At 39.8% G+C, this 13,040-nt stretch overlaps 1 protein-coding gene and 1 pseudogene across 3 annotated transcripts in view; both read left to right on the top strand.

The window, feature by feature from the left end:
* The window catches only part of TSG101 (tumor susceptibility 101), a 52,156-nt gene that overhangs the window by 25,649 nt on the left and 13,467 nt on the right, over positions 1 to 13,040 (top strand). For all 3 annotated transcript variants that reach the window (XM_003910148.3, XM_009186452.2, XM_031653364.1), the window contains one exon: positions 207 to 298. In XM_003910148.3, the coding sequence (XP_003910197.1) occupies positions 207 to 298 (92 nt within the window). The remainder of the gene's footprint in view (positions 1 to 206; positions 299 to 13,040) is intronic.
* LOC101001595 lies at positions 7,798 to 11,548 on the top strand (annotated as a pseudogene).

Genomic DNA, 13,040 nt, shown 5'->3' with positions numbered 1-13,040 from the left:
ATTTAACCATTTAAGAGTAAATCCAGTGTCATTAATACAATTTCCATAGAACTTTAATTGAATAAACACTTGCAGCTCTAAAACTATAAATTCATCAACTGGTAAAATAACCATATGTCAAGCTTAACTTCCTGAATGGGGTTCTTAAAAAATACTATAACGTTGGGTCATCTTAAATGTTAAATGTTTTTTGTCCTTGTCTTTAGTGGTTACCCAGGCTGTCCTTACCCACCTGGTGGTCCATATCCTGCCACAACAAGTTCTCAGTACCCTTCCCAGCCTCCTGTGACCACTGTTGGTAAGTCCCCTTGAAAACTTGTGTTCCTCCATATAAGCAAAGTCTAACTCCCTGTTGTGAAAACCACATTTTACTTGTGAAATTTTGGACTACTCTTTCTTCTTAGAGGAAAACCTATAATAGTGTACTATAATCTTAAACTTGAAGTAAATGACTTATTATCATGTAAATGAACCTTCTACCAGGGCATGAACATAAATCTGATTAACTCATCAACCTTTCTGTTGATCACATGGTTTTATTTGTGAGCCAAACATGTGTAGAACTATTGGCAGATACATACATTTTCCTAGCTTGGTTATATGTGCAAACAGATCACCATCATTAAGAGAAGAAAGTAAAATGGGTTAATATGAGCAGGTGAAATAAGGCAAATTATTGAAGATCAGTAGTTTTTGCTTTTTGTGTTTGCTTATTACATTACCTGAAATATAATTTTCTTCAACTGAGAAAACTAAGGCAGTAAGAGAATTTCTTTAGAGTCCAACCTTCATCTATGCCTATCTCCCCCTTGCACCACCATATCTGCCTTCTCCCTGTTACCATAAGTTGGTTATCTTTGCTTCTATCTAAAACAGATTTATCCACTAGACCTCCCCTCTAACGTACTTGGGGCATCACTTTAGCAGTTCCTTCCTCTCAAGTTTTATTCTCTACTGGATGACTCATCAGCACACAGAACCATGCCCTAAAAAAACTTTAAAGAGTCCTCCTCTTCAGACAAACAAATGGAAAAACATCTCATGCCCATGAAGAATTAATATTGTAAAAATGACTGTATTACCCAAAGCAGTCTGCAGATTCAGTGCAATCTCTATTGAAATACCAATGTCATTGTTCATAGAAATAGAAAAAGCTATCACAAAATTTATGTGGAACCAAAAAAGAAGGCAAATAGCCAAAGTGATCTTGAGCTAAAAGAACAAAGCTGGAAGCATTATACTACCTGACTTCAAAATACATTACAAGGTTATAGTAACCAAAACAGCATGGTATTGGTATAAAAACAGAAGCAGACCAATGGAACAGAATAAAGAACCTAGAAATAAATCCACATATTTACAGCCAACTGATTTTCAACAAAGGTGCCAAGAACATACATTGGGAAAAAGACATCATTGTCCATAAATGGTGGGAAAACTGGATATCCATATGCAGAAGAATGAAACTGGACCCCTATCTTGCACTACATACAGAAATCAACTTGAGATGGATTAAAGACTTAATGTAAGACCCAAACTATAAAACTACTAGAAGAAGACATAGGGGAAACCCTTCAGGACATTGGCCTAGACAACCATTTTATAGTTAATATCTCAAAAGCAAAGTCAACAAAAATAGACTACTGAGATGATACTAAATTAAAAAGTTTCTGGGCCAGGTGCAGTGGCTCACGCCTGTAATCCCAGCACTTTGGGAGGCTGAGGCCGGTGAATCATTTGAGGTGAGGGGTTCAAAACCAGCCTGGTCAACATGGTAAAACCCTGTCTCTCCTAAAAACTAAAAATGCAAAAATCTGGGCATGGTGGTACACCTATGTAATCCCAGCTACTCGGGAGGCTGAGGCAAGAGAATCACTTGAACCTAGGCGGTGGAGGTTGCAGTGAGCCGAGATTGTGCCACTGCACTCCACCCTGGGCAACAGAGCGAGACCTTGTTTCAAAAAAAAAGCTTCTGCACAACAAAGGAGATAGTCAACAAAGTAAAGAGACAACCTGTTGAGTGGGAGAAAATATTTGCAAAGTACCCATCTGACAAGGGACTAATAAATATGCAAGGTATTCAAACCACTCAACAGTAAAACAAAAAACCATTAAAAGGTGGGCAAGGAACATGAATAGACATTTCTTAAAGGAAGATATACAAATGGCCAACAGGTATATGAAAAAATCCTCAATATCACTCATCATCAGGAAAATGCAGATAAAAACTACAAAGAAATATAATCTCCTGAGAGTTTGAATGGCCGTTATTAAAAAGAGAAAAAAATGAAAAATAACAAATGCTAGTGAGGATGAGAAGAAAAGGTGACATACAGTGTTGGTGGGAATGTAAATTAAAGCCACCATGGAAAACAGTATGGCGATTTGTAAAAAAACTAAAATTAGAACTACCAGACAGTTCAGCAATCCCACTCCTGGGTATTTATCCAAAGGAAAGGAAATCAGTATATTAAAGGAATACCTGTACTCCCATTATTATAGCAACAGTATTCATACTAGCTAAAATATGGAGTGAACCTAAGTATTTATCAGCAGATGAATGGATAAGGACAATGAGGTATATGTACACAATGGAATACTATTCAGCCATTAAAAAAGAATGAAAACATGTCATTGTAGCAACATGGATGGAATTGGAAATAATCTAGGCACAGAAAGACAAATATCAAATGTTCTCATGTGGGAGCTAAAAATCTTGATCTCCTGGAGGTAGACAGTAGAATGATAGACACCAGAGACTTAAGAATTGTGTGTGGGTGGGATAGGGCTTATGAAGAAAGGTTGTTTAATGAGTACAAATATACAGTTAGATAGAAGGAATAAGTTCTAATGTTTGTTAGCAAAGTAGAGTGACTATAGTTAACAATGTATTGTCTATTTCAAAATAGCTAGAAGGCTTAAAATGTTCCCACCACATGGAAATGATAAATACTCAAGGTGATGGATACCCTAAATACCCTCACTTGATCATTACATTCTGTGCAGGGAACAAAATATCATGTTACCCACATAAATATGTACAAATATTATGTATCTAAACAATTTTTTTAGGCCAGGCACAGTGGCTCATGCCTGTAATCCCAGCACTTTGGGAGGCCGAGGTGGGCGGATCATGAGGTGAGGAGTTGAGACCAGCCTGGCCAACATGGTGAAACCCCGTCTCTACTTAAAATACAAAAAATTAGCCAGGCGTGGTGGTGCATGCCTATAATCCTAGCTATTCAAGAAGCTGAGGCAGGAGAATTGCTTGAACCCTGGAGGCAGAGGTTGCAGTGAGCTGAGATCAGGCAACTACACTCCAGCCTGGGCAATGGAGCGGGACTCCATCTGGGGGAAAAAAAAATTTAAAAAAGAATCCTCTTCTGTATTCCACTTTTCCTGCCACCACTATTGGGTATCTTTATTCTTCTCTGAATAACTCCTTGAAACAACTGTCTTTGTTATCTTCAATACCTCTTCTCCCTTTCTCTTTTAAACCTCCTCCTTTTGGACTTTTTCTCATACCATTTTGCTAAAACTGGTCATGATTACCAATAACCTTTTTGAGGTTACATCCAATGGATAGTTACTATCCTCATCTTGTCCTATCAGCAGCATTTCACACAGTTGGTTATTTCCTCCTTGATACACTTTCCTCTCATTTTCCAAAACACCATGCTCACTTGATTTTCTTCCTCTCTCATAGGTACTCATACTTAGTCTCCTCTGCAAGTTCTTCCATTTTTCTTAACATTGGTGTGACCCCGGGTTAGTCGTTGGCACTGTGTAGTCTCACTCTCCTGATAATTTCCACCAGTCTCATAGCTTTAAATACCATCTCTGTGCCCCCAGTTCTCAAATTTATGTCTCTAACCTATACCTCTCTCTTGAACTCCAGATTCTTATATCCAACTGCCTTTTCAGTATCTCCCCTTGGATTCTTAATAGTCATCTCAAACTCAACACAACCAAAACCGAATTCTCAATCTTTCTAACACCTGCCCCATCTCCGTCTCCATTGTTACCTACTCTGTACTCTTCGGAGTCATCCTTGACTCCTCATCAGGAAATCCTCTTGTCTTCAAAATATATCTAGAATCTGATCATATCCAGTGCTGATCCAGGTTACCTTTATGTCTCATCTAATTTAATTCAAAAGCCTTCCACAAGATTTCTCTGCTTCTCTCCTTGTCCCCCTACATCTCTCTTTTTTGCACAGCAGCTAGAGTGATCCTAATAAAATATAAATAAATCGTATTACTCCTCTGCTCAAAACCTTCAGGCGACTTCCTGTTTCACTCAGAGTTCAGTCCAAAGTTCTTGGGCCCAGAAGGCTGTACATGATCCTGCCTTCTTCCCCATTACTTTTCTGACCTCATCTCCTACTGGTCTCCTGTCTTAGGATTTGCCCGCGGCCTATTTCCTGTGCATGGATCAGCCAGGCCTATCCTTACCAATTTGCTGCCACCACCACAAATCACCCCTCCAACCCCCTACCCACACATTCAACATCCAGAAGAGGGCTTGGTATATAGAAGTTCACTATTAAAGAGATTTGCTGAGTTCCTGAATGAATACAGAATCTTGTGAAGTTTATTTTTCTGTTATATTTTCTGATAACTTGTAACCATCCTGAGGTCTGATGTAGATGTTGTCCCCTACCCCAAAAAGCATTATTTCCACTGTTTTTCTCATTGATACACACTATTCAGGTTCCAGTTGTGTGGTTTTGATTTATTAAAATGTATTTGTCATTAATGTAACTGCAATATAATAAAATGTTTGGCGTTAGAAACCTAAATGATAAAAGGTCTTTAATCCATAAGCAAAGCACACTAAATCTGGTGAAGCTCTCTGTTTTGGTTTGGGCATTATCAATAAAATAGGAATAGTGCTATTTGTCACCCTATTTCTCATTGAGATAATAGTATAATCCTTTTGATTTGTAGAGAACCTTAGTTTATAAATATCTTTTTATGTTAACTTGTTTCAGTACATTAGATATGAAGCATTTTTTATAGCTTAGATTATTTCCATATATCCAAAGAATAGGAAATGTGTGGAAAATGGTATATGTGGAATCAGATCTCATGTTTATGATTTTTGAACAGGTAATCAAATCAACTAATATTTTGCTGTGCATTTTCAAGAGTACTGTCTTAGGCATATAGGCTAGAGATAAATTATGATAATCTAAGATACCTTTAATATATATTATTTTTCTACCCTTTGATCTTTGCCTACTTGATTTTTTTCATGTTTCAGTAGTTGTTGAACTTTTAGTAGTCTGTTGAACTTTAGACTTACATTAAAGGAAAGCAGAAACATAAAAGTATCATTTAGATGTTAGAATCCGCAGTCACGTTTTCTGTTTATCAATGGTCAGAATTTGGGCTGTTACTGTGTTACAGAGGCCATGAGAAAGAATGAATATGGTTATTTATCCTTATTTTTTGTTTGTTTGTTTGTTTTTGGTTTTTTTGTTATTGTTTTTGAGACAGGATCTTGCTCTGTTGCCAAGGCTGGAGTGCGGTGGCGCGATCTTGGCTCACTGCAACCTCCACCACTCAGGTTCAAGCAGTTCTCCTGCCTCAGCCTCCTGAGAAGCTGGGATTACAGGAGCATACCACCACACCTGGCTAATTTTTATATTTTTAGTAGAGACAGGGTTTTACCATGTTGGCTAGGCTGATCTCCAACTCCAACTCCTGACCTCACCGCCTGCCTCAGCCCCCAAAGTGCTAGTATTATAGGCCTGAGCCACCACACCCGGCCTGTCCTTGTTTTTTTGATACAGGATCTTGCTCTGTTGCTCAGGCTGGAGTGCAGTAGTGCTGTCTGCCCACTGCAACCTCCATCTCCTGGGCTCAAGTGATCCTCCCACCTCAGCCTCTTGTGTAGCTACGACTGTAGACACACACCACCATGCCTGACTAATTTTTGTATTGCCCGGGCTGGCCTTGAACTCCTGGATTCAAGTGATGCGCCCACGTTCGCCTCCCGGATTACAGATGTGAGCTACTGCACCAGGCTCCCTTGTTCTTTTTGAAACTTAGCAGTTTCACTCTGTAGATTTTATTGTTTTATTTTAGAGACAGAGCTTCGCTCTGCCACCCAGGCTGGAGTGCAGTGGCGTGATCTTGGCTCACTGCAATCTCTGCCTCTTGGGTTCAAGCGATTCTCCTGCCTCAGCCTCCTGAGTAGCTGACACTACAGGCGTGCACCACCGCACCCACTAATTTTTGCATTTTTAGTAGAGACGGGGTTTCACCATGTTAGCCAGGCTAGTCAAACTCCTAACCTCAGGTGATCCATCTGCCTCGGCCTCCCAAAGTGCTGGGATTACAGGCATGAGCCACCTCGCCCGGCCTGGATTTTAATTTTATGGTGTAATCTGAACTAAGAAAGATTTAAAATTTACCAAATGTTCAAGAATGTCAGTATATAGTACGGTACCCAGAAAAGAATGGTGTTCCACTCAGTGATACTTCCACATGTTACGAATTTATGTGTGAGGAACGTCAGTGGACTAATTGGCCTCTTTATGAAGTCCCTTGGAGGGTGTACTCTCAACTATACTTTGCTTGTGCCAGAATCTCCAGGTTTGTTTGATCTGTGTAGAGTCCTTTTACCAGAGTGCTATAGATATCTTCAACCTCAGTTTACATAGTGTTTTGAAAACTCTAGGGAAATGAGGACGTGGTAGTCGGTGAATAATGAAGGAACAAACCGATTCATGTAGCAAAAATAATAATAATAATAAAAAAAAACTGGTAGTATGCATTGAAACTTAACACAAAGATTCTTTTTCCTGTTACTATAGACACAAAACATAAATTGACTATACCTATCTTAATCAGTTTCACATACAAGATCCCTGAAAAATAGTGGGTATTGATGGGCACCAGGTGAGCCACCACAAAGTTTCTCTACCACAACCACCACCCCTGCCCCGGCAAAAAAAGAGGAAGTTTAAAAGGCTTTGGCACTTCTTTACTCCAGTCTCAGCAGAGTGTGAAAGTTCTCTTTTGAAGGCTGACTTATTTTAAAAAGCTATATAGATGATTGTACTTGATTTATAGCTCTGAATCCTAGGCTTTAGGCCCTTAACATATACACAGTTTGACTTTTTACTAGTTGCAGTTTAATAATAGTAAAATTGAAGAATAGGTGTTTATTCCCAGTTAAAGCCAATACCTACCACAGAATTTTTCTTGGTAAAACTTCATAAATACTGTATATTTCAATCTCTGAGTTTTAAAAATGTCATTTTAAGATTTTGTTTCTAAAAATCAAATAAACAAGGATCAGAAACAGTAAGTTTGGAAGGCTGCTATTAACAGAGATTCAGGGATCTTTGTTTTACCTTTGTTAAAGTGTTGTTTAAAAATGTGGGAGTGGAAAACCCTGAAAATGCCGCAGCTGAATGATTTGTTTCTGTAGTTTCCACTCTTTAGTCCATACTGTATATTTAGTTAAAGAAAGAAAAAGGTAAAGAAAAATAAGAGAGCTTACTTGTTAATATTTCTTTGAGGATAGAAGCTAGTAAACATGACAAGTTTTTCTTGACTGTCTTATCCAATGCTGTTCTTCTCTCTGGCCATCTTAGATTAAGTGTTTGGCCTACAGAGGCTATACTTTTGGTCAGGCGCGGTGGCTCACGCCTGTAATCCCAGCACTTTGGGAGGCTGAGGCAGGTGGATCACGAGGTCAGGAGATTGAGACCATCCTAGCTAACATGGTGAAACCCCGTCTCTACTAAAAATACAAAAAAATTAGCCGGTCGTGGTGGTGGGCGCCTATAGTCCCAGCTACCCAGGAGGCTGAGGCAGGAGAATGGTGTGAACCCAGGAGGCCAAAATCTCTTCTTCTTCTTGTTATAGCAGGTATAGAGAATATTCAAATTTCTCCTAAGATGTTTGAGAAAAAAGTTTTGTTTGGTAAGTGTTCACAAAGTAGATGAGACTCTTCCACCAAATCTTTTTTCTTATTTGTTTGCATAAACAGTATCTTAAAGTGGCGTGGTTCATCGAATTTTGAACTTTGATGAGTTTTTCTTTTACTTCTTTGAAAAACTGGGTTTTTCTTTTTCGACTTTTTAATTTCGGATCTTAGTTATAATTCCTTTTTTTTGTTTTACAAAGTAGTTCGATTTTTAAAAGTTTAGATATACTTCACAGTGAAGTCTGTGTGTGATGGAGATAAGACTAGGTCTAATCTTGGTGTTTGTAGCTTCCTCAGGTGAACTATGACCTTTATAGGCTGAGCGACTGCTGCCTCAGCTTGGTTCCTATTTTGAGTGTTAATGGCTTTGGCTGGAGAGTCTTGGCAAGGACTTATTTGGTGATGTTATGGCAGCATTTGCCTGAACATATTCTATAAAGAGAAATACAATGTAAATTCCAGGATTTAAATGTGTGTTTTTAAAAATAGGGATTTAAAAGTTTAGCATCAGTATAATTTGACCCATTAGACCAGATATAATAGCTTTAACAAAGTATGTTGATGTGTTTATGTGTGAAAAATTCACTAACTATAAAAAGACCCTTAAGTTTTCATTAGTTCTAATAACTTCTGTGCCAATTAATGGAATACCACCACTGTTGCATATGATTGAATGCTTAATTATAGTCATATCATTTAGGTACCTAATCTATGGGAGAAGGATTTTCCCTCCTATCTCACAAGAACCATCATAAAATATCATATAGATTATAAGACAGGTTCTTTTAGAAAGGTTTTTAAAATTCCTTCTGCTAATGCATCCTTATACTATAAAATGGGGACTTAATGAAATCTTCAATAGTCATCATTTCATGAATCACCCTTTGGATATGAAATTCTAAACCAAACTCTTGTAGAAATGGGCTTTTTCACTTTCTTTAAAGGACTTTTTAAGTACAGTAAAAGAAATTAGAGATTTTTATTTGGTCTAAATTCTGTCCAGATGACTGAACAACTAAGACTTTAATTCATATTAAGTCTGTGAAAGGGAGCTCACTCTCTGACATATTTTAATCTGTATATTCAGTGAGTGTGGAAAAATGTGTTGCCTTTTTACATAGCCTCATTTGAAGGAGACCGACTTACTCTACAAATTGCCATGAAGAGCAAGTTCTTGATTAGGTAAGAAAATACTCTTTAGTTAAGTACCTGTAAAGTTTGGAAGTTCACAAAACCACCTTCACTTCTGACACTCATTGCAAGTTCAGGGTTTCCCAAGGCCACCCTAAGGTTCTATAATTATCTAGAAGGACTTTAAAAGCTCGCTGAAAACTGTTATACTCACAGTTATGACTTATTATGGCAAAAGATACAGATTAAAGTAGGCTAAGGAAAGACACTTGTGCAACCCAGAAAGTTCCGAGTGCAACGCTTCTAGTTGTCTTCTCCCAGTGGAGTCATAGGCAGTGCTGATTTTTCCCAGTAACAGTATGTATCATCATGCATGGAGTATTACCGACCAAGGTAGCTCACCTGAGCCTTGGGTCTAGAGTTTTTATCGGGTCTTGGTCATGTAGACACCACTGACTGCCTGTGAGGTTACGCTTTAGTCTCCAGCTCCTCCAGAGGTTAAGCTGTTAACTATCACTGCATGGCCCAAAGAGCCCCCCATAAATCACATTGTTAGACTGTCTGGTGTAAATACAGGACACTCTAATTCGTCAGGAAGTTACAAGGGCTTAGAAATCACCTCCAGGAGCCAAGGGCAAAGGCATGGCCTCTCTTTGGGTAAAGTTAATTCTTGACTACACAGAACCGAGTTATAAGGCATTTTGCCTTATTTTGCTTGAACTTTAAAAATATCTGAATACAGGAGCTGCTGCCACCATCGCTGCAGCAATGGCAGGCACTGCCACCGCTGCCTAAGGAGTGGGCTTGGGAAGGAAGTGGTCATCTCTCTCGGAGCTTTTTCGGAAGCATCCTTGTCCCCTGCAACCCTCCCACAGGAATGACAGTGGACAAAAGTGAGCTGGTACAGAAAGCCAACTCACTGAGCAGGCTGAGTGCTGTGATGATATGGCTGTAGCCATGAAGGCAGTCAGGGAACAGAGGCATGAATTCTCCAACGAAGAGAGAATTGCCTACAAGAATGTGGTAGGTGCCTGCTGCTCTTCCTGGCGTGTCACTCCAGCATTGAGCAGAAAACAGAGGAAAGAGAAGAAGCCGCAGGTGGGCAGAGAGTACCATGAGAAGATGGAAGCAGAACTGCAGGACATCTGCAATGACGTTCTGGAGCTGTTGGACAAATATCTTACTCCCAATTCTATACAACCAGAGAGAAAGGTGTTCTACTTGAAAATGAAAGGAGATTATTTTAGGTATCTTTCTGAAGTGGCATCTGGAGACAACAAACAAACTGTTATGCCCAGACCGTTTGATCCCCAAAGAAGACCACCAGAGTCCAGTGTCAAAGCCAAGCGGCAAGGATCTTTACTACAAGTTCGAACTTGGTCCCTCCATTCCACAGTATACAAGAGGGCCCCGAACAATGCGAGCGTTTGCTTTTTATAGCCCGAAAGTTGCAGGGGAACAAAGAAATTCTTTTGGCTCCCGCGCTTTCAGTAACCTTGAACGGCTGTCCCCTTATCGGAGACTTTCCAGGTGGTGTTTGTACTGGGCTCAGGGAGTTTGAGAGATATATGGTGGTATGTGGTGGGATGGGAGGATGGGATGTGTTTGTACTAGGCTCAGGGAGTTTTGAGCCCGGGGCTGAGGAATGTGCCCAGCTCCTTTCAAAACCACTATGTTGAACTTCCAGCAGGTGTATCAGGAACCATTTGAAATTAGTAAGAAAGAAGAAATACAGCCTACACATCCAATTTGACTTGGTCTGGCACTTAATTTCTCAGTCTTTTACTATGAGATTCTAAACTCTACTGAAAAGGCCTGCAGCCTGGCAAAAACAGCATTTGATGAAGCAATTGCTGAATTGGATACACTGAATGAAGAGTCTTAAAAAGACAGCACTCTGATCATGCAGTTACTTAGGGACAGTCTCACTCTGTAGACATCAGAAAACCAGGGAGATGAAGGAGATGCTGGGGAGGGAGATAACTAATGTCTCTTGTGCTTTATGATCTGTTCAGCGTCACTCTGTACCCTCCGTAGATATCCCTTGTGTGATAAAACATAAAGAATCGTACGTTGACTTGCTATTTTTCACAGCCTCAGCCTAGCAAAAATGGTTCATGGGATAAACAGCTGGTATTTGTATTCTAAAACTCAGATTGGTCACATAAATGCCACGGCATTCTGAAGTTTTTATTTTGATTAACATTGACAGGATTAGGTGTGTTTAATTTTTTAAAAATTCAATACTTGTGATTATGGGGTTTTGTAATTTAGCAAAACTCTTACTTGTAGAAAAAATAGACCTGAATGGTCTTTGTTCCAAGATGGCCGAATAGGAATAGCTCCAGTCTACAGATCCCAGCATGAGTGAGGCAGAAGACAGGTGATTTCTGCATTTCCAACTGAGCTTTGAAAAGAGTAGTGGTTCTCCTGGCATGGAGTTTGAGATGGGAGAACAGACAGACTGCCTCCTCAAGTGGGTCCCTGACCCCTGAGTAGCCCAACTGGGAGGCACCTCCCAGTAGGGGCTGACTGACACCTCATACAGCCAGGTGCCCCTCTGAGACGAAGCTTCCAGAGGAACGATCAGGCAGCACCATTTGCCATTCTGCAATATTCACAGCCTCCACTGGTGATACCTGGGAAAACAGGCTCTGGAGTGGACCTCCAGCAAGCTCCAACAGACCTGCAGCTGAGGGTCCTGACTGTTAGAAGGAAAACTAACAAACAGAAAGGACATCCACACCAAAACCCCATCTGTACGTCACCATCATCAAAGACCAAAGGTAGATAAAACCACAAAGATGGGGAGAAACCAGAGCAGAGCAGAAAAGCTGAAAATTCTAAACATCGAGCACCTCTTCTTCTCCAAGGGAATGCAGCTCCTCGCTAGCAATGGAACAAAGCTGGAAGGAGAATAACTTTGATGAGTTGAGAGAAGGCTTCAGAAGATCAGTAATAACAGGCTTCTCCAAGCTAAAGGAGGATGTTCGAACCCATTACAAAGAAGCTAAAAACCTTGAAAAATGATTAGACGAATGGCTAACTAGAATAAACAGCATAGAGAAGACCTTAAATGACCTGATGGAGCTGAAAACCATGACACGAGAACTACGTGATGCATGTACAAGCTTCGGTAACCGATTCGATCAACTGCAAGAAAGGGTATCAGTGATTGAAGATCAAATGAATGAAATGAAACGAGAAGTTTAGAGGAAAAAAGAGTAAAAAGAAACAAAGCCTCCAAGAAATATGGGACTATGTGAAAAGACCAAATCTACGTCTGATTGGTGTACCTGAACGTGACGGGGAGAATGGAACCAAGTTGGAAAACACTCTGCAGGATATTATCCAGGAGAAGTTCCCCAACCTAGCAAGGCAGGCCAACATTCGAATTCAGGAAATACAGAGAATGCCACAAAGATACTCCTTGAGAAGAGCAACCCCAAGACACAAAATTGTCAGATTCACCAAGGTTGAAATGAAGGAAAAAAATGTTAAGGGCAGCCAGAGGGAAAGGTCGGATTACCCACAAAGGGAAGTCCATCAGACTAACAGTGGATTTCTCGGCAGAAACTCTACAAGCCAAAAGAGAGTGGGGGCCAATATTCAACATCCTTAAAGGAAAGACTTCAACCCAGAATTTTATATCCAGCCAAACTAAGCTTCATAAATGAAGGAGAAATAAAATCCTTTACAGACAAGCAAATGAGAGATTTTGTCACCACCAGGACCTGCTTACAAGAGCTCCTGAAGGAAGCACTAAACATGGAAAGATCAGAGCAGAACTGAAGGAGATAGAGACACAAAAAACCCTTCAAAAAAATCAGTTAATCCAGGAGCTGGTTTTTTTAAAAGATCAACAAAATTGATAGACTGCTAGCAAGACTAATAAAGAAGAAAAGAGAGAAGAATCAAATTGACACAATAAAAAATGATAAAGGGGATATCATCACCGATCCCAC

This window comes from Papio anubis, chromosome 12 (genome assembly GCF_008728515.1).
Source record: "Papio anubis isolate 15944 chromosome 12, Panubis1.0, whole genome shotgun sequence".
Taxonomy (NCBI): Eukaryota; Metazoa; Chordata; class Mammalia; order Primates; family Cercopithecidae; genus Papio; species Papio anubis.
This window is presented reverse-complemented; position numbering and strand designations above follow the sequence as displayed.